The sequence below is a fragment of the Dreissena polymorpha genome, chromosome 12 (assembly GCF_020536995.1).
Source record: "Dreissena polymorpha isolate Duluth1 chromosome 12, UMN_Dpol_1.0, whole genome shotgun sequence".
Classification (NCBI taxonomy): Eukaryota; Metazoa; Mollusca; class Bivalvia; order Myida; family Dreissenidae; genus Dreissena; species Dreissena polymorpha.
Window position 1 is genome coordinate 72561810 of NC_068366.1, and position 21641 is coordinate 72583450.

The 21641-nt window shown below is 38.3% G+C and overlaps 1 protein-coding gene and 2 long non-coding RNA genes across 3 annotated transcripts; 1 reads left to right on the forward strand and 2 right to left on the reverse strand.

The window, feature by feature from the left end:
- Positions 1-1289: 1289 nt before the first annotated feature.
- LOC127852721 (melatonin receptor type 1B-A-like) lies at positions 1290-17935 on the reverse strand. The gene is made up of 7 exons (XM_052386673.1): positions 17906-17935; positions 17301-17610; positions 16643-16785; positions 16010-16120; positions 14298-14461; positions 1739-1945; positions 1290-1530 (listed from the first exon to the last, which is right to left on the reverse strand). The coding sequence occupies exons 1-7, from the start codon at positions 17933-17935 to the stop codon at positions 1290-1292; spliced, it is 1206 nt and encodes a 401-aa protein (XP_052242633.1).
- Positions 8458-11121, forward strand: LOC127854253 (uncharacterized). Its single transcript, XR_008036988.1, has 3 exons — positions 8458-8549; positions 10057-10221; positions 10495-11121. It is a non-coding gene; the product is annotated as an uncharacterized LOC127854253 (long non-coding RNA).
- On the reverse strand, positions 11587-13212 carry LOC127854252 (uncharacterized). The gene is made up of 2 exons (XR_008036987.1): positions 12417-13212; positions 11587-12253 (listed from the first exon to the last, which is right to left on the reverse strand). It is a non-coding gene; the product is annotated as an uncharacterized LOC127854252 (long non-coding RNA).
- Positions 17936-21641: the final 3706 nt, after the last annotated feature.

Sequence of the window (21641 nt, forward strand, 5' to 3'; positions counted from 1 at the left end):
AAACTAAACATGTAGTACATAAAACTATTTCAATTAATATACAAGGTTTTTTAATTATTAAGGTATGGTTGGATTGAGTTTAAATACAAACTTTCTGAACATTTGATTCCTATATCTATGTACAAAGTCACACATATTGAATTGATAATTTTAGGATTATACCTAAATAACGGAATGACAGAAGGAAGGACATTTATAACTCTTCATAAGATTGCACGAGTATTTACAATGGAGATATACACGCACACGACTATGCACTATTACAATATTCCACAGTTTACAAAAAGTTGAACCTAAACAACATTACACAACTTTTTATAATGCTAAAGTTTTACATACAATTGCTAAGATTTATTCACTACACTCTGGGATCGCACAAATTCTCAGTCATTTTAATTCCGAAATGCTTATTGACAATATTGGAACAATTTTATTCTATGATGAAATTGTATCCGAACTGGTAACTTTAGTGACAAGATAATAACGGACGTATTCTGAATGAAATTGTATCCAAACTTGTTAAATGGAAATACTGTTGCTCTAGTATGGTTCTATTATGCTGTATTCAAATGTCATGTTTAATTATGTATACACAATTAATATATGTTTTACAATATCCACATGTCTGTGCCGTAATTGGTGTGCTTCTATAACTACACTGGTGTTAAGTGGTGTAAAACATGCAAATAGAACTGTCGTGTCGTTTCAAGGGTTTGTATTTATACATGTATTATGACTCATTAGATTGACACATGGAACTATAATGGCATGTTAAACAGGGACGTGTTTGGTAGCTATTCTGGTACTATGGTGGTTAAATCGGTAATAATAAGCTAACTTATAAAGTAATAATACGTTGAGAAAACATTAGCAGAATGACGAGGTCCTACATTACGACGTAGAGGGTATATTTAAAATATTTTTGCATTTGATATATCGCGTACAAATATGGTCAATAACTGTTTTATGCAGATGCTTCTTAAAAGAGTAAGACAACACATAAAATTAAGGCAACAAATACACAAAACAATATATAACCTATATAACAATCAACACCATAGTGCGGGAATATTAAGTATGTAATTGATATTATAATTAAAATTATCGTTGCTCTTAGTTCACTGTCGTCATGAGTACTTTGTACCGATGTGTTCTTGGCCACGTGAGTATGCGCGTGTGGCCTTAGTAACAGCAAAAATAATTTCTTTTTTTTTGTATGTTTGATTCGACCCGATTTTTGCTATACAAATTTAAAGATTATTCAATCCTCTCTTCTTGACGTTTTTTTTCTAAAATCTTGAAGAATCCGTCCTCGATATTTTGTTAATCATGCTCTGACGCAGCGCCATGGTCCGTTCCTTCTCTGATGACTTGATCGTGTATGCGTTGTTTTGGTTGAGCACCAGGTTGAATGAGAACTTGGAGCCCGACTTTCCGGTGGGGCTGGTTTCCGACGTGTCTATGGAACTCCTAGACGATTGATGGGACAGTCGGCAGCGTAGCATGATCATCACTGTGCGCCGAAAAGTTCTGAAACAGGACGTGTTCAGCATTCAAATGAATGTACCATTTAAACAGTGTGCACATGTATAAGACTATTACTATGTGTGTGTGTTTGGGGGGGGGGGGGGGGGGGTCTGCGATTATAATGCTATAACTTTTTATTATATAATGATCAGTGTTATATTATGAGGTAATGCCTTTTGGGGGGTCACAATTCTCAAGTCAACAGCCTTACTTGTTAAAGAACATGTAGATGATGAAGTTAAGGCTGGAGTGCAGGTGTGCCAGAAGGGTGATGAACAAGTGCAGCTCCATGGGGAACGCGTTCTCAACGTCAAGCGCCGGCACGATTGCGTAAGGCGTCCAGCAGACGACAAAGGCAATGAAGACGACAAGCAGCGTCTTGGAGGACCTTAGCGTCTCAACCCAGACCTTCTGCATCCTGTGAGGCGCGAATGTATCTATGTACTTTACAGATCGGGGCTGGTAAGAGCCGAAGAAAACGTAAATTTAAGACTAGCAAGTATTTTAAAACAGAGTTATTTTCAAACAAATTGTGACGCCGGAATTCAAATGAGTTAAGCCACGAAAATAAATTAAATAAATAATATTATCTCAGCAGTAATTAATGTTTAATTGTTACCAACTTGAATTCGGGAAAAATCGGTGTACAAAAGGGGGCATTATGAAAATGTGTCGCTATACCGACTTTAACAAGAAATCTATTATAACGCTTAAAACCCGCAAATTGCAGCTTTAATACAGGGATATTAAAACTGTACTATATAAAAGAAAGACCAACAGATTATTCCAATTCGCATTTACAAAAACAGGGGTTTCCAAGCGCACTTCAGTGGGTTTGCTTTTCGAAGTACGGCAACAGTTTACGTGAAGAAGGTCTTTAATATATATTCATTGAAATGAGCCCGCTCTTCGATTGGGAAACTTGCCACAACGCCTGTCGTCCTTGTCGAAACTATTTGAAAATCCAGCAATCGGCTTCTTTTAAGTGATTGTCATTTGTTTCTATTATTTCCTCTTCTTTTTCTCAATCGCTGCACTTATAAATTGGAGGCAAGAATGAACCGATTGGGCTAATGGAGAGCGTCAACTATCCGTATAGTTTCTTTTGTCGGCCTACATTTTCGGGCGGGTCTTTATTTTCCCTTTAGTGGTTGGTTTTCCTTGCATTCCTGGAGGACGCGTTCAGCCGTTTGGTCCCAAATACAGAAAAGTAGGGTCACAAATGACCTCTGTGATCTGCTTTAAGGCTTTACATTCCCTTCTTTTCTTTATGTGAGGAATGCCCGTGGTATGTTCCATCTCCATTAGTGGCGTGGATCTTCCTGCAACGGTGGTGATGCGCATAGCCTTTATCTGGACACTGCATATAGTCTACTGGTCGGATTAGGCAGTCTTTTCAATCGGATCCCGTTGTGCTGGTGACAGCTTCCTCATGCTGTTAAGTTTCTTCCTTGCGTATGCATGCGTTCTATGCCTGTTGCTTCAGGTTCATTCTCTTAGTTAATTCAACTCTAACAACTCAAGTATTCTTCATACACGAGCGCGATGGTCAGTTTTGCACGACGGTCAGTTTTGCTTAGTGGATTTTCGGTTGAGAGCCTCGAAATGTTATTCGAAGATTTCCCATTGTTTGTGTTTTCGTACCGTTTTCTATGATGCTTTCTGTCTCCAGGGTACCTAGCCCTGCTGCCAAATGACGTTGAAAATCCCCAATATCTTCTGGAGGGCTGTATTGACTATGCAGTAGATAATTTCAGCTGCTTGTAAATCTTCTTTATTTTCTCTAAAGTGATCTTTTTCATCATGGCTTCATGCGCTTTGTTGTAGTTTTTCTCTTTTCTTTCTGCAGTTCTACATTCCCTAGTGCCATTGGTACTGTGTCTTTACTCTTCAATGCGTATAATTTCGCCAAAGCATTTCCGGTCTCCTTTCCCGTCAAGATTCTTTCCTCTTATGACTGAGTGATCTTTTGATACATGTTTCTATCGTCATGTAAGGCCTTGGTCAGTCTCCACAGCTTAGTGTCACCTCTCTCCATGTGAATGTTTATTGTCTCCTCTCTGTGGCTCTTTATTTTACTTTCCAGCTTTATATTCACGTGTCGGGCCTTACTTTCTTAGAATTTTATTTTGTTATCTAATCTACGGTTGTTCTCAGCCTGCTCTCTGATTTTCTGTAGTTCATAATGCGTAATGTCTGCAGAGAAGTTGTTCATGACCCATATACATGTAAGTGTTTAAGCGGCGTTGATGATGCTTGTGTTGAAGTTTCTCACAATGTTGTAGATTTTTCTTACTTCTGTGTCAAGTTCATGCGTCCGTTCGTTGGTCCGGATTCGAAAGGCATCCCATTTTGTTGTGTGGGTAAATAAGAACAGAAAGCAAGGACAGGTCGAAAATTAAAATTACTTCCTCTTTACTGTTGCCATAATGTTCTAGCTACTACTATGAATGTGCACACCCTCTGTTGACAAGGCCAGCATAATGCTACTACTATTTATGTGCACATCCTCTGTTGACAGGACCAGCATAAAGCTACTACTATGAATGTGCACACCCCCTGTTGACAGGGCCAGCATAAAGCTACTGCTATGTATGTGCACACACTCTGTTGACAGGGCCAGCATAAAGCTACTACTATGTATGTGTACACCATCTGTTGACAGGGCCAGCATAAACCTACTGCTATGTATGTACACACCATCTGTTGACGGGACCAGCATAAAGATCCTACTATGTATGTGTACACCATCTGTTGACAGGACCAGCATAAAGCTACTACTATGTATGTACACACCTCTGTTGACAGGCCCAGCATAAAGCTACTACTATGTATGTTCACACCCCCTGTTGACAGGGCCAGCATAAAGCTACTATTATGTATGTGCAATTGTGCACACCCTCTGTTGACAAGGCCAGCATAAAGCAACTATTATGTATGTGCACACACTCTGTTGACAGGACCAACATAAAGCTACTTCTATGTATGTGCATACCTTCTGTTGACAGGATCAGCATACAGCTACTACTTTGTATGTGCACACCCCCTGTTGACAGGGCCAGCATAAAGCTACTGCTATGTATGTGCACACCCTCTGTTGACAGGGCCAGCATAAAGCTACTGCTATGTATATGTACACCATCTGTTGACAGGGCCAGCATAAAGCTACTGCTATGTATGTGCACACCCCCTGTTGACAGGACCAGCATAAAGCTACTACTATGTATGTGCACACCACCTGTTGACAGGACCAGCATAAAGCTACTACTATGTATGTACACACCCTCTGTTGACAGGGCCAGCATAAAGCTACTACTATGTATACATGTATGCACACCCTCTGTTGACGGGGCCAGCATAAAGCTACTGCTATGTATATGTACACCATCTGTTGACAGGGCCAGCATAAAGCTACTACTATGTATGTGCACAACCTCTGTTGACAGGGTCAGCATAAAGCTACTACTATGTATGTGCACACCCTCTGTTGACGGGGCTATCATTAAACTACCACTATGTATGTGCAGATCCTCTGTTGACAGTGCCAGCATCAAGCTACTACTATGTATGTGCACACCCCCTGTTGACAGGGCCAGCATAAAGCTACTACTATGTATGTGTGCATTATCTGTTGACAGGGCCAGCATAAAGCTACTGCTATGTATATGCACACCCGCTGTTGACAGGGCCAGCATCAAGCTACTGCTATGTATGTACACACCCTCTTTTGACAGGGCCAGCATAAAGCTACTACTATGTATGCGCACACCCCCTGTTGACAGGGCCAGCATAAAGCTACTGCTATGTATATGCAAACCCTCTGTTGACAAGGCCAGCATAAAGCTACTACTATGTATGTGCACCTTCTGTTGACAGGGCCAGCATAAAGCTACTACTATGTATGTGCACCTTCTGTTGACAGGGCCAGCATAAAGCTACTACTATGTATGTGCACCTTCTGTTTACAGGGCCAGCATAAAGCTACTACTATGTATGTGCACACCCTCTGTTGACAGGGCCAGCATAAAGCTACTACTACGTATGTGCACAGCCTCTGTTGACGGGGCTATCATTAAACTACCACTATGTATGTGCAGATCCTCTTTTGACAGTTCCAGCATCAAGCTACTACTATGTATGTGCACATCCTCTGTTGACAGGGCCAGCATAAATGCTACTACTATGTATGTGCACACCTTCTGTTGCCAGGACCAGCATTAAGCTACTATTATGTATGTGTACACCCTCTGTTGACAGGGCCAGCATAAAGCTACTACTATGTATGTGCACAACCCCTGTTGACAGGGCCAGCATCAAGCTACTATTATGTATGTGCACACCCTCTGTTGACAGGGCCAGCATAAAGCTACTACTATGTATGTGCACATCTTCTGTTGACAGGGCCAGCATAAAGCTACTACTATGTATATGCACACCCTCTGTTGACAGGACCAGCATAAAGCTACTACTTTGTATGTGCACACCTTCTGTTGACAGGGCCAGCATAAAGCTACTCCTATGTATGTGCACCTTCTGTTGAGAGGGCCAGCATTAAAGCTACTACTATGTATGTTCACACCCCCTGTTGACAGGGCCAGCATAAAGCTAATACTATGTATGTGCACCTTCTGTTGAGAGGGCCAGCATTAAGCTACTACTATGTATGTTCACACCCTCTGTTAACAGGGCCAGCATAAAGCTACTGCTATGTATATGTACACCATCTGTTGACAGGGCCAGCATAAAGCTACTACTATGTATGTGCACACCCTCTGTTGACAGGGCCAGCATAAAGCTACTGCTATGTATATGTACACCATCTGTTGACAGGGCCAGCATAAAGCTACTACTATGTATGTGCACACCCCCTGTTGACAGGGCCAGCATAAAGCTACTGCTATGTATATGCAAACCCTCTGTTGACAAGGCCAGCATAAAGCTACTACTATGTATGTGCACACCCTCTGTTGACAGGGCCAGCATAAAGCTACTACTATGTATGTGCACAACCTCTGTTGACGGGGCTATCATTAAACTACCACTATGTATGTGCAGATCCTCTGTTGACAGTGCCAGCATCAAGCTACTACTATGTATGTGCACATCCTCTGTTGACAGGACCAGCATAAAGCTACTACTTTGTATGCGCACACCCTCTGTTGAGAGGGCCAGCATTAAGCTACTACTATGTATATGCACCTTCTGTTGACAGGGCCAGCATAAAGCTACTACTATGTATATGCACCTTCTGTTGGCAGGGCCAGCATAAAGCTACTGCTATGTATGTGCACACCCTCTGTTGACAGGGCCAGCATAAAGCTACTACTATGTATGTGCACACCCTCTGTTGACAGGGCCAGCATAAAGCTACTACTTTGTATGCGCACACCCTCTGTTGAGAGGGCCAGCATTAAGCTACTACTATGTATATGCACCTTCTGTTGACAGGGCCAGCATAAAGCTACTACTATGTATATGCACCTTCTGTTGACAGGGCCAGCATAAAGCTACTACTATGTATGTGCACACCCCCTGTTGACAGGGCCAGCATAAAGCTACTGCTATGTATATGCAAACCCTCTGTTGACAAGGCCAGCATAAAGCTACTACTATGTATGTGCACACCCCCTGTTGACAGGGCCAGCATAAAGCTACTGCTATGTATATGCACACCCTCTGTTGACCAGGCCAGCATAAAGCTACTACTATGTATGTGCACACCCTCTGTTGACGGGACCAGCATAAAGATCCTACTATGTATGTGTACACCATCTGTTGACAGGACCAGCATAAAGCTACTACTATGTATGTGCACCTTCTGTTGACAGGGCCAGCATTAAGCTACTACTATGTATGTTCACACCCCCTGTTGACAGGGCCAGCATAAAGCTACTACTATGTATGTGCACCTTCTGTTGACAGGGCCAGCATAAAGCTACTACTATGTATGTGCACCTTCTGTTGACAGGGCCAGCATAAATGCTACCACTATGTATGTGCACCTTCTGTTGAGAGGGCCAGCATTAAGCTACTACTATGTATGTTCACACCCCCTGTTGACAGGGCCAGCATAGAGCTACTGCTATGTATATGCACACCCTCTGTTGACAGAGCCAGCATAAAGCTACTAGTATGTATGTACACACCCTCTGTTGACAGGACCAGCACAATGTGCTGAATAAAATACCTTCACATAAACATTTCAAACAACTTTGGTTCAATACCATCTGTGATTTCAGACAATATCTTTTAAAGCTAGCTAACTCCAGACAATTAACTTATTTTGCAAATAACGGCATCAAACAAAAATAACAAGTAAAACGGAAACAACATAATTTTTTGTTTAACAAAAGCCGGAGTCATGAAATATAGCAGAGAACCTTAATCCGAACACGTTTTATAAAGAGTTAATTCCAAAAACTAAAAATACAATTAACAGTGAACTACACCGAGTCAGTAAGATCCTAGATATTTTCTTAATTTAATATTTCCTTGTATTTTTCATTCCACATTTTCTGAGATGTGCGTGATTTATCTACAGCACTGATTCAATTTTAATTGGCGCGTCATTTATTTCTTCATATATACAAGGTTTGAAAAAGGTATGCTCTTTTTTAAACCAGTGGAATCTTTTGAAATCATACATGTTCGGCTCAGATAGGCATGTGCTTCAGTCAATAATTTGGATAATAGTAATGCAAACACATTTTAAGGGTGTCGATTCAAGTCACGTCCGGAGTTAGGTACTTCGTGAGTATATAATCATATATAATTCTATCAATGCTATATAAAGCAATGGAAAATGATGAACTATGTTTCTGGGTACAATACGGATTGAACTACTCAGATGAGACAGAGTCATTGGTCGCCCTATTTCGATGTCATCTCTATTACGTAGAAATGCGCCCTCACAAGCACGTTATTTCAGTGTGGCCATACCACGTGGTTTGTGACGTCATTTTGGCTAGCACGCTAAGTAGAAATTTGTCAACATTGGCCCCGCTTAGAAATTTCAAATCCACGTAAGTATCTTATTATTTACTCTTTTTTGACGAAATAAAGCGCAGGCTAAGGGAAAAGTTGAGCACTATTCCCGGTTATATAAATATTTGTCACCAGATGAGTAGTTTAGTCTATCATTCGAGGCAAATTCCTAGTTTTTACGTTACAATGCACGCAAGCACGACAAGCACATTTGAAATCGTCCAAAATATCTGTTTTATATTCCTTTTTGAAGTGAACCAATATGTGCGGACGTGATTAATTCCATATAAAATGTGTTTTGTCCGAAAAAATTACCTGAAAACACCACTTAATGACATTTCTAATGTACATCAACACTTTGGCTAACACAACAAGCAACGAAATTCAAGGCAAGCACGGCAAGTCGATATTTGGCTAGAACGACTAGTTGTTATTAATTATGTTTCTGAAGCGATGTTATTGTTGTGGTAATACACACAAATTTAATTAGAATTTCAAAACATTTTCTTGGTCCGGCACAGTAAACACAAAAATATAATGTCGGACAATAACTGCGATGCTGTCTTGCACAAGTGCTATAAACAAATTTGAAACTTTCACCGAGAACAATCCTCGGAATGTAACAGAGATACTATATGTCTGAAAAAAGTTCCAACTAAATGTGGCGAATGTCTGACACACCCTTTTGGAGTCAGGTTTCAATTAAATTTTTTGATTTCGATGAACAGTCCACAATAACTCAACTATCGTTAAAACGAACTGATGCTCATTGTGTCATTTTCGACCTAAAATGGCCCACAAGTCATCCGGGGGTGACTAGAAGCCGATTCATGTCACACTATGATGACTTTTGTCAACCGGGGTGACTAGACGCCGATTCATGTCACCCTGGGGTGACATGAAGCCGATTATAGTCACCCGGTGATGACTAGCGTCGGCTTGAAGTCACCCAAGGGTGACATGAATATGCATTTATTCACCTCGGCCGACTTGTGGGCCATTTCAGGTCGACAATAAGCCGATCTTATTGATATAAAATGCAACATTTGACGCAAAATATCAACACATGTTCCTTTGATCGTTTTATCCTTAAGTGACAGATGCTGACGTATGTTAGCACTTGTATTTTTGGTAGGATTACATAAGTAATATTTGATTAGAAGCATAGTGATGTACGTTTTGATAAAGCAATACCCAATGCACACATAGATTAATACCACGTGATATATCGATCTGAGTTGCAGTTAGCTTGGCTTTCGATTAATCATACTGTAGGTTATGTCCATGTTCTTTCCAACTGTTAAGGCCATTGCAAGGATTAAACTATACTGTTGTTAACAATGTTTTAAATTGTTGTAAAATGTAGATTTAGTAATGCGCCGTTGTCTTGTAATTATTTATGGCTAAGTAGATGAGATATTTGAAACGGTAACACACATGACAAATACATTATATGATTATAATACTCTAATGGTGACAGCACGGTGAATACATAATAACAAATGCATAATTATTTATTTCAATTAACATATTTGATGTTTTTAGATACACATGATGAAAACCGAAGAGCGATATATTTGTGCCATATGCGCCAGAGGGGTACAAGCACAGGCGCAATTTGGTTTACCATGAAAGAACACACGCTGGGATGTTACCCTTTAACTGTTGCGGCGTTGGGTTTTCATCAAAACGACAATTACAAAGACACAGGTCATTATCATATAGCGCTTTTAGTCAGTAGAAAAATCACAGTCGGCTGTCTTATTTTACTTGCGATTCTAAACATTTCGAATTGTGTACATTGCAGTTTCACTACATAAACATTATCTTTAGAAAGCTGTGATAAACAGTCTTAACAAAAACGCGTTATAGATGTATAAGATACACATTTCCCAAATCATTAACTGGTTAATTATTGTAAATAAGTAGCAAAGAGTGTACGTGTAGGATACATGTGCTTATTATGCTTATGAATGCTTACAGGTGCAATGTACACGGTGACGGAAAAACTATCTTTGCCTTTATTGTGGAAAAGAATTCGCAACGAAGGTAGATTTAGATGGCCCGAGAACAGCGCACTCGAGAGATCGAGTGCCAGATATGCAACCACAAGGCCACAACACGGGCTCATCTCCGAGAACATCTCAAAACACACAGCGAGGAAAAAACACACGTTTGCCATGTGTGCAAAGCCGCCTATAAACACATAAGTTCACTGTATAGGCACTTTGGGCAAAAGCACAAATGACGTGTATACAGTGGTTTTACTTGTTTGTGATTTACCCGTGATTTATTTGTGATTTACCCGTGATTGAATTGTTGCGATAAAAGCATAATCATCAGATCTCAAGCATAATTAACATTTGAACCGTATCTGTTTATACCACGATGTTTACTTGTTGCGTTTTTTTAACTTTTTATTGTACTTTTTATTGTTTTTTTAATGTTTTGTTAATGCTACTGTTATATTATAGCAGTTGTGATTTGTATTGTGATTAAAATGTAATTTTATAATTGTGATTAATGCTTTATAATCAGATCTCAAGCATAATTAACATGTGAATCGTATCTGTTTATACCACGATGTTAACTTGTTGCGTTTCTTTTTTTTTTATTGTATTTTATTATTTTGTTAACGCTACTGTTATATTATAGCAATTGTGATTTATATTGTCATTTGCATGTGATTCAATGATGCCATTTAACATTGTTTAATTAATTAAAATTATTAATAAAACATACACTGCGTTGTGTTAATTTCTGAAACAAAATCTTGAACAATCTTCGTTGTTTGTTAACTGCATTGAGCAAATCAAACGTAAAAAGCAAAGACAACTGAACATTTGTGTCATATTATACTTTGCTTTTATCCAAAATTTCTCAATTATCTATGTGACACACAATGCTTAATGCCGAAATATAAAATGGAGTATTAAATTAGGGCAGCTTAAATATTGTACAGTTTTGGACAAAAATAGAGTTATTAAAACAACGTTTGAATCAATGCTGTTCAAAGCTTCAATCAATTATTTGCAACCAATTATGATCGGATTCACAAAGGCGAAAATAAACACATACCATTAGCATTTATTTGAGTGAGATAAATATTCAGCACAATTTTGTCGTGTACTGAGAAAACTGGGCATAATGCATGTGCGTAAAGTGTCGTCCCAGATTTGCCTATGAAGTCATCACAGGCTTATAAGGGACGACATTTTCCGCGTAAAGTGTCGTCCCAGATTTGCCTGTGCAGTCAGCACAGGCTAATCAGGGACGACACTTTCCGCCTAAACCAGATTTTCGCTAAGAAGAGACATTATTTAAACGAAAAATTCCATAAAAGCAGAATATGTCGTCCCTGATTAGTCTGTGCGCACTGCACAGGCTAATCTGGGATGACAAATTTGCGCACAAGCATTATGCCTAGTTTTCTCAGAACACGACACAATTAACTAAAAAACGGGAAAAAAATAACACACTATGCACATGAATAATTATTTATATCTCGCTCAAGTCAAGCTACTAAAACACGGAATTCTTCAGAAAGGCGGTTTCTTATCAAATTTCTTCTATGTCTAGTCCAATTCTGTACGTAGGCAATAACTTGCTTTCGTTTCTCCTCGCACAGTCCCACCGTACACCTAAAGTTTCCCTGGCAACGGCATTTCGACTCGAGTCCATTTTGGCCTCTTTTGCCTTCGGTTTCACGCGCAATCTCCCCGGGTTGTCAAACTCGTGGTCACTAATATTGAAATAAATACAAATAAATACATTACTTCAGTTGAAATAACATGTGTTTTTTTCTTTTAAATTTTACTTAAAATATTCCGAATGGACATATTACATGTATTACCATAATACAGTTTGTGCACGACTAAAAAAGCTTTACGGACAAACAAAATTACCGAATATCGGAATAGCTCTTGATGTTTGGTTCATCTTCACCTTTGCCATCGACGTTATATTGACCAACGAGTTTGTACACATTCTTTTTCGAGGTTGTATAGAAGAAGTGCCTGAAAGTTTTAACAATAGTTTGGGTTGGAATCTAAATGCATCGGAGGTCAATTTACGGCATAATATGAAATAAACACGACTTATAAGCCTGTTATCCGCGAGTGACTATATGAAAATGGAATTATAACATTTTTAATAGTTTTATTTTTTTATGAAACAATAACATCGCTTCAGAAACATAATTAATAACAACTAGTCGTTCTAGCCAAATATATCGACTTGCCGTGCTTGCCTTGAATTTCGTTGCTTGTCGTGTTAGCCAAAGTGTTGATGTACATTAGAAATGTCATTAAGTGGTGTTTTCAGGTAATTTTTTCGGACAAAACACATTTTATATGGAATTAATCACGTTCGCACATATTGGTTCACTGCAAAAAGGAATATAAAACAGATATTTTGGACGATTTCAAATGTGCTTGTCGTGCTTGCGTGCATTGTAACGTAAAAACTAGGAATTTGCCTCGAATGATAGACTAAACTACTCATCTGGTGACAAATATTTATATAACCGGGAATAGTGCTCAACTTTTCCCTTAGCCTGCGCTTTATTTCGTCAAAAAAGAGTAAATAATAAGATACTTACGTGGATTTGAAATTTCTAAGCGGGGCCAATGTTGACAAATTTCTACTTAGCGTGCTAGCCAAAATGACGTCACAAACCACGTGGTATGGCCACACTGTATTTGCACGTTATTATCAGTGTTTATTTCGATGTCGAACAAGCTGCAAAGGCTGTGCGTCAAAGACTTATATAGCAGGTGATTATGTGTTCACGCCTTAAATAACATGTTCTTTTCGGACTAACTACTGAGTCACTTGGGAAATAGTACTTTATCGGATTATTCGTTAATTAAAATCGATATTCCACCGAAACCAACAAAACAACATAATTCGTATATTACTGGGCTTGTGTACTAAATGATTGATATTTTCTTGTAGCAAATCAAACAATGTTAAGGAATGCATAAAAGGACATTGTAAGCCTTAAAAACAATCGCATATTCTTAAGACTTTTATAGTAAATATGAATACATTAAAAAAATCTTCTCTGTAACAGTTAGGGTCAGGGGTTTGTTTTATTGCGAATGGGGTAAAAACTTACTACGCCCAAAGATCACATAATCTATGTAGTCCTATATAGTAAACAAAGATAACAATCTTATCTAACACCCCAAGGATCAGGACTTTAATATTTCGTGCGTTACTTTGCCTCGATTTGATATTGTCGGCTCGGGTACTACTTAAATGTACCCCGGGTACTCATATGTACCCCGCGTACGGAAAATATACTGAACAGTACCCGAGAATTCTAACGCTAAATTGGTCGTTTTCGGCTATTTTTTCAAATTAATACACGTATTATCTTAATATTCATGTCAATATTGTGTTAAATAAACTTTATATTATCGAAACTCCTACTCAAAAAAACCTGTTAGGACTGTTTTGTTCAAATAGAATTTCGTTTCGTGTTCCGTAGCGCGTTTTACGACATATGATTTTGAGCGTTAATAAACCTCGGTTACAGTGTAAATTGGCCAGTTACGTGTTAGTATTGGAATATTCGAAAACTCCTTTAATTATTAGATACAATTTGATAACAAACCTCTATATACCGGTACATTATTCTTCGTTTAGAACACTTCCTTTAAACATAGTAAAAATTAGAAGTCAGTATATATACAAGCGCTGGACTTTTTTTCTCAGTCTATTCTTTATTTTAGTCTAAAAATAGGTTTTTGAATACAAGCCCAGCTTATTCCAGTTGATACCTGAGCGGATCGTCCACGTTGAGAGTGAACACGTCCATCTTGCTGCGGTATATATTGTAGAAGATCAGCATGAAGCAGACGCCCATGAACAGCAGCGGGGAGCCAATAAGCCCTGCAGCCACCATCAGCGTGTACGAGAAGCTGGCAGTGCGGTCCCAGATGCACTGCGACACACGGAACGTTATTGTTTGAGGAATAGATATAAGTTTAACATTTATTTATTAATGCTCGAGTGTATCCGAGTGTATCCGAGTGTATCCGAGTGTATCGAAAGCGTAAGGCTTATTTCAAAGCATTCGAGTCTGTTTTATGTGTTGAAGCAGTACTTGAGTACCGGGTAGATCTACAGAGCGCTCCCACAAAGGGATCGAAGGCGGAAACCATATCCATTAGAATTATTATGTATAATATTAGTCTATGGTCTTGGTAGTTTGAATCGAACGGAAACACATATCAAGTTTAAGGTTTATATAATGGTCATGCATTAAAACGTGCATCAGTCTGATAAAAAGTTTAACTATTGTATGCCACCAATGGCCTCGACAATATTAATTCATGTATTGTCCTTACCGTAAGTGAATAGCAAAGGTTGTACTACAACCAATGTCTTAAACCACGACAGTCTTTGATTGATAATAACCATTTATTTAAAATGTCATTCAGTAAGCAATTATATGCAATAGGTTTCAGCTACCCATAGTGATTTGATTATTTATGTTTTTAAATACATGTATATTCAACCTGTTAAATAAATTGGCCATTATTACTTCGGTGTAACGCCATGCTACTTTGAATCACTAAATCAACAATCACATAGACGAATGATTTATTTTATTTCTAGTAATCAGAAAATATGTTTCTTATACTAGCGTCTCTGACAAGATATACATGATGGCACCGGGCGCTTACCCGAGACCTTGCAATAAAATCGACCTGTTAAGATTTCTGAAGACAAATACCTACGTCGCCTTAACTGCATTCGACCTACTGTTCACAATAAAAATCGAATGAAACATAAAATGTGTTAACTGTCAATTTTGAAGTTTTATGCATGAGATAAAAGCAACAACGTTGATTGGGTGTGTTCAAACATAACAACGAAGCAATATGAAACCAATACTTGTACTACAAAAAGTTACCATGTTTATCGAACGCGGAGCGCTAACTTTATATAACAAAATTATTTAATGTTTGCGTCGCCAACAATTCGCAGTGAATATCGACTGATATATTCCAAATTATCAGTGATAAGTTAGACGCGATGTGAAGATCAGGCAAGAAACGTGAGTCTTAATGGCAAAGGTTATACAACAATTTATTCGCATATCGGGTCGAGAGCTAATTCCTATGACATACAGTTAAGCATTAATATGCCTCATAAACGTCCAATCCATATTGTATTTAGATGCCAGGCAGTAAAAATTAGTTAACGTCGTAACGTTTCATGGATGGACGGGTATGTCAACCACTTTATGATTTCTGGATTATCATCATCATCATCATCATCATCATCATCATCATCATCATCATCATCATCATCATCATCATCATCATCATCATCATCATCATCATCATCATCACCATCATCAGCAGCAGCAGCACCAGCAGCACCAGAATCATCATCATCATCATCATCATCATCATCATCACCATCATGACTATGACAGAAAACAACAAAAGAATGAGCTCGTAGTAATGAAATGGACGATTACCTGCTGGTTCTTTTGGTCGAAGTAGTGGTCTCCCCAGCCCACAAAGTTCGGGAACTCAAACAGGAAGGCCAGAACCCACGCGCATGCGCACATCACGATGCACACAGGCCTCTAATGATGAAATTGCCATTAAAATAATCACAATCACCATAACTACCATCATAATTAATATCATTATCAGTAAAACCTCACCACTATCATCCCATCTCCACCACCATTACTTTCATAACCGACATCATCACCGTCATAATCATCATCTTCATCATTGCAATCATCAGCATCAGAAGCAGCAACAACATCATACTCACTTCTTCACCACCACCATCATCATAGTCAGTATAGTTACCACCAATATCATCACCATCATAGTGATCATGCATTTTTGTTCATGAATCATCGGCATAGATTTTTTCGTTGCTAAAGTTTTTTGCACTATGGTTTAAAAATACAGCAAATACAAAACAATCATTTTTAATTAATGGGACATGTAAGACCAAGTGACTAGATAATACTTATAATGTTTTCGGGTTGAAAATATTCTAGTATCTACAATTAAAATGTCCCTATGGCTCACACGATTAATACTTTACAAGCGTGTTTTGTTGGTCACCTTGAAGATTGTGTCGACAGGACGTTCTTGCAGACGAACACGTAGCGGTTGAAGGCGAGGAGGGTGAGGCTGAAAAACGCACAGAAGCAGGCTGTCAAGCACATGGACGCGACCAGCTCGCACAGCACCCAGCGGCTCTGGAGCCACCGCTCACCCTTCAGCACGCCTGCAGGAAAAGGGGGAGGTGCGGAGAGGGGTATTATAAAACGTCTGTATAGGTGGAATGAACATATTATTATAGTGATATCGAATGGAAATTGCGCTTTTTCGGTTATAGGGACGACACTTTCCGCTTTTATGGTATTTTTCGTTTATAGGAAGTCCCTTCTTACCGAACATATTGTTTAGGCGGAAAGTGTCGTCTCTGATCCGCACAGGCTAATCTGGTACGACATTTTACGCATATGCATTATGCCCAGTATTCTCAGAACACGACTCATATAATAAAATGGATGATGCAGCACAACGCGTAGGCCAACCTATCGTGTTTGTACATTCGAATACAAACAAAATGTTTCTATTCAAAATAAATATAATATACTCACCACCGGCCTTTAATTACTACTAGTCATTCGCTGATAAGAAAATTGCGTAAAAAACGAATACCCGGAATTATTCTATCACAATGTACGTTGATGCTGACACAAGATATTGCTCTCTACCCACGGCTACCCAACTTACCAAGGATGCACATTGGGTCGGAAACCAGCGCTACACAAAGGTCTGCCAGCGCCAGATTCATGACAAAGTCTCGACCGACGCGGTTCATGGCGCGCGACGTCATGCTCACGACCATGATGATGACGTTACCGACGGTGCCGACGCAGAGGGCCGTGCCGACGAGAACGCAGTAGACGAGCGCCAACAGGAAGTGGGACTCTACGAGCGGCGTCAGATAGTGCCGGATCTCACCCACAAACGTCTCGTTGCAGACAGCCGGAAATGACGCCGAAAGAGAGTCATCATCCGTGATGTTGGTCAGATTTAGGTACTGGAACAATAAAGTTCTGAACCATTGCACATGCGTTACAGTTTTGAGTCGGGACGTGAAGTAAGTACAATTTATTGCTGTTTTAGGAATTAACATGTGATAATCTTATTTACATTGTTGATGATGATAATGTCTTCAAACGAAATTCTCGGCAGACATCAACACCGTGGTTGACTGGTGTTACGCAAATGATATCATAATTTTTTTAACAATTTAAGTGCAAGGGAATCGGTAATAAAAACAAATTGAGGAGTTAGATAAACTAATAAGTGTTCAAGACGTCTAAAACGCTGACAAAGTTGTAAACACCTTTGTTGATCAGCATCTAAATTTGAATGACTACATAAGCTATTTTTGCAATAAAATGAAGTATAAAAGTGCTCATCTCAAAACAATCAACAATGTCATAATTGAAGAGATAAACAACTTAATTTCAATTCATTCTTACCCGGTTATCTCAATTATGAATTTTCGTTGACAATTTTTTAGTACAAATAGTAAAAGAAGCATATCAATTAACATAAGTTCTTTCAACGCTCAGCGCTAACATAATGTCAAGATTTAAGGAAACCGTACAACTTAATTATTAGCTACTTATGAAATGCGCTTAAGAGATATTAAGACGGTACATGTGCACTGACGATTTCCACACATGACCCTTCTATAACAACAAAGGTCGCCGTGGTGTAATGGATATGGTGTCCGCCTAGCGACCGGGAGGTCACGGGTTCTATCCCCACCATAGGAGCGTTCTTTAGATCTCCCGCAAAGACACCAAGCCCAGGAAACGGACTCGAGAGCGTTTATATAAGCCTTTAGCTTTCGATGCAATCGATCTCAAATAAATAGGTTTTAATTTATGACAAGACAAAAAAAAACACAACACGGCCATATGTAGCGTTTTTCTCTGCAATAAAATGCTACAAGGTGTCACATGAAAGAAATTTAACAAGGAATGTACGGATTCTTGGCAGTTCTGTATTACCTGATATAATTATGTATGGTTTCAACACGTGTTCAATATAAAGGGCTTATTCTCACGCCGGGTATGCGAATACTTCGTTGACGGATGGCACTTCACTAACAGAGAACAACAAAAGCCACGCGCGAGAGGTAAGTTCTTCAGCTTTTTTGTATTTATGTTCTGTTTATTTGGTTTTTAGACACAGAGCATTGTTTGGGTGATTAATGGTATAGCACTTCGTATTGCGAAGACAGAAATTCGCGGAAAAACGGTGAATTATTTAAAAAAAACGATAAAATTCCATCGATAATCAGCATGAATTGAATGATCAGTACATATTTTAACAAAATAAATATACTTGGAAATAAATCAAGAACGTGCTTACTATTCGAAATAAAAGATCAATATATTCATTAATGTAACAACATGTTACATTTTAGTTTACTAATGTATTTGAGAAAATTCAAATGTTTTAAGAGTCGCATGCTTATTTTTCATCTGCACTTCGTTTACCGATCATCTAAAAAACAATGGCACTTCGTTTCCTGACATCTAGACACTTTTTTCCAGATATAGCACACTCGTTTTTTGTGAATCAAAAATGCAGATTTCGCTGTGGAATACTGTTAAAGTAAGCAGGCAATAAATAAAAATGTATGTACTTAGTACGCAAATAAAAAACGTATTACAGAAGCATGTTCTTATCCCTTTGAAATATGATTATGATTTGGTATAAATGTAAAAGAGAAATGTTAAACAAATTGGATATGTCTAATGAGTAAAATCTATATGACCATATATTTTAAATTACGTTCTAAACGGTTGATCTAAAGCATTTATCTTTATGTCCAAATGAAGGTACTAAGGGTATTTACTTATATATTAGATAGCATGTCATGAATAATCACTCTGCTTAAACTGCCTCTCAGAGATTCATATCAGCAGCGATGCAGGTCCGAAATTCTATTGGAACTTTTTGGCCCTACGCCAGTAAACGAAAATAGCAATAAAAGAACGGGCGGATCGATTTAATCACACGACAGTCAGGGGCGTAGATAATGGGGGAGGGGGCCGCCCCCCCCCCCGAATATTTCGGCTAGTCATCGTTATATAAATAAACGTAAAGTCACAGTGGTGTAAAAAGTTATGCATATCCGTCTTTGTTTTAAATATAAACACAACACATGCTGCATATGATTTTGCATTTAAGTGACACAATTATTTATTACAGGATGAGTGAATCGGAGCTTATGAATGCCGCCGACGGTTCGTTGTTGGACATTAGTTTAGTATTTTAAAGTCTGGCACTTGTGGCCTTTAACACAATGCTCCACAATTTCCGAATATTCATCTGTTTTGTATGTAGGTGATGTACAATAGAAGCACCTATACTTTGAAAGAGTCTTCTTATCCATGGGTTCAGATCCTGTGAAAAGACAAAACAAGAATACAGTTGAAAGAACAGACGTGACGAATACCCCCACATGCCGCATTGACACAGAATATTTTACGTGTTGTCTTCACACAAAAACAGCGGACACCATGCTCAATGTTTAAAACGCACTAAGTGACCCGTGACTTAGTTTTGACCCCGCATGGCCCATGTTTGAACTTTGCCTATACATCATCAAGATACAACTTCTGACCAAGTTTGGTGAATATCTGATGAATACTACTTGAATTAAAGAGCGGACACCATGCTGAATGTTTAAAACGCACTAAGTGACCCCGTGACCTAGTTTTTGACGTTTTTTTAATGTAGAACAAATGTGTATTTGCCTCATAAAGACCCCTTCACTACCGTTATCTAGAGCCCTGCTATAAGTAAAATTAAACATGATTGTGTTGATCCGCATTATCCGTTGTATTTTCATTTCTCTGAATCTCAAGTTACCAATAAAAACAAGTTCATTGTGTACACATTTATTTAATAATAAATATTATCTTATTTGAAAGTTGCAATTATAATAAACATAGTATAAATAAATAGTAATGTGATTTTGAAAAATATATTTTCAAAATGTTTCGTATGAATAGCCATAATATAAATAAATGCATTGGAAGTAGAAGATAAAACTCAGTTATTAGAGTGCCGGCTTTGTTGAAAGTCTCTGTAAACTGAAGTGCCCTTTATCGGTAAACAAAGTGCCTGCAACTTTATGTATGCAACCTATTACAACATGCACTATCCTTGTTTATATTTCATTGAATACTATCAAAATTTCAGTATTTGAAGCTCAGTGATTACTCTACATGGTGGAATAGCAAACAATTTCTTGCAATAATTCTAAGTAGTTTTATTGTGTTAAAATGTTTACTGTTCATTAAGTTTATGCTGTTTTCCGATCGAATTTTCTATTTTTAGGGCAAAAATGTACCATTCTTCCGTGAAATTGTGTATTCCCAATACAAAAGGATACACCATTTATCAACTCGACCATGTGTCTTGTCTTAAAAACGAATCTTTAGGATATAACTTTAAATAAAACAGAGGAACTTACCTCTCGCGCGTGGCGTTTGTTGTTCTCTGTTAGTGAAGTGCCATCCGTCAACGAAGTATTCGCATACCCGGCGTGTATTAAGTAAATAGAAGTATTATTAAGGTTCATGATTTATATGCTGATACATCAACAATGATGCCTTATGTTAACATTCTAACTTTCACAAAGATAAATAGGTAAAATAGGGAACATTAATGAAAATTATACCAATCTCTCGGCGGTTATTTCGTTAATATGCTGTTGGACTTTTCTGTCCAGTAAAATGTTATACGTTAGGCCAACATTTTTTAATAAATTGATTTACGGGACCGCCGACCGTATTTTATGTAAAAATGAAATACATATAAAAGTATCTATCTGCAATTTTATTTTCATAAATTCCGCCGACATTGTTTAAGTCCCGCGTGAAAAAATAAAACTGTCGACGACCACAATCAAACTTTATATTCGCAAGCGTTTAATCGCATCCGTACTTTTACTATCGGCAAATTTCATTGGCTGTTTAAAATAGAATAAGCCACTCGTATTTGTGTTTAAATAAAAGCTTCGTTTGCGCATGCAAAATG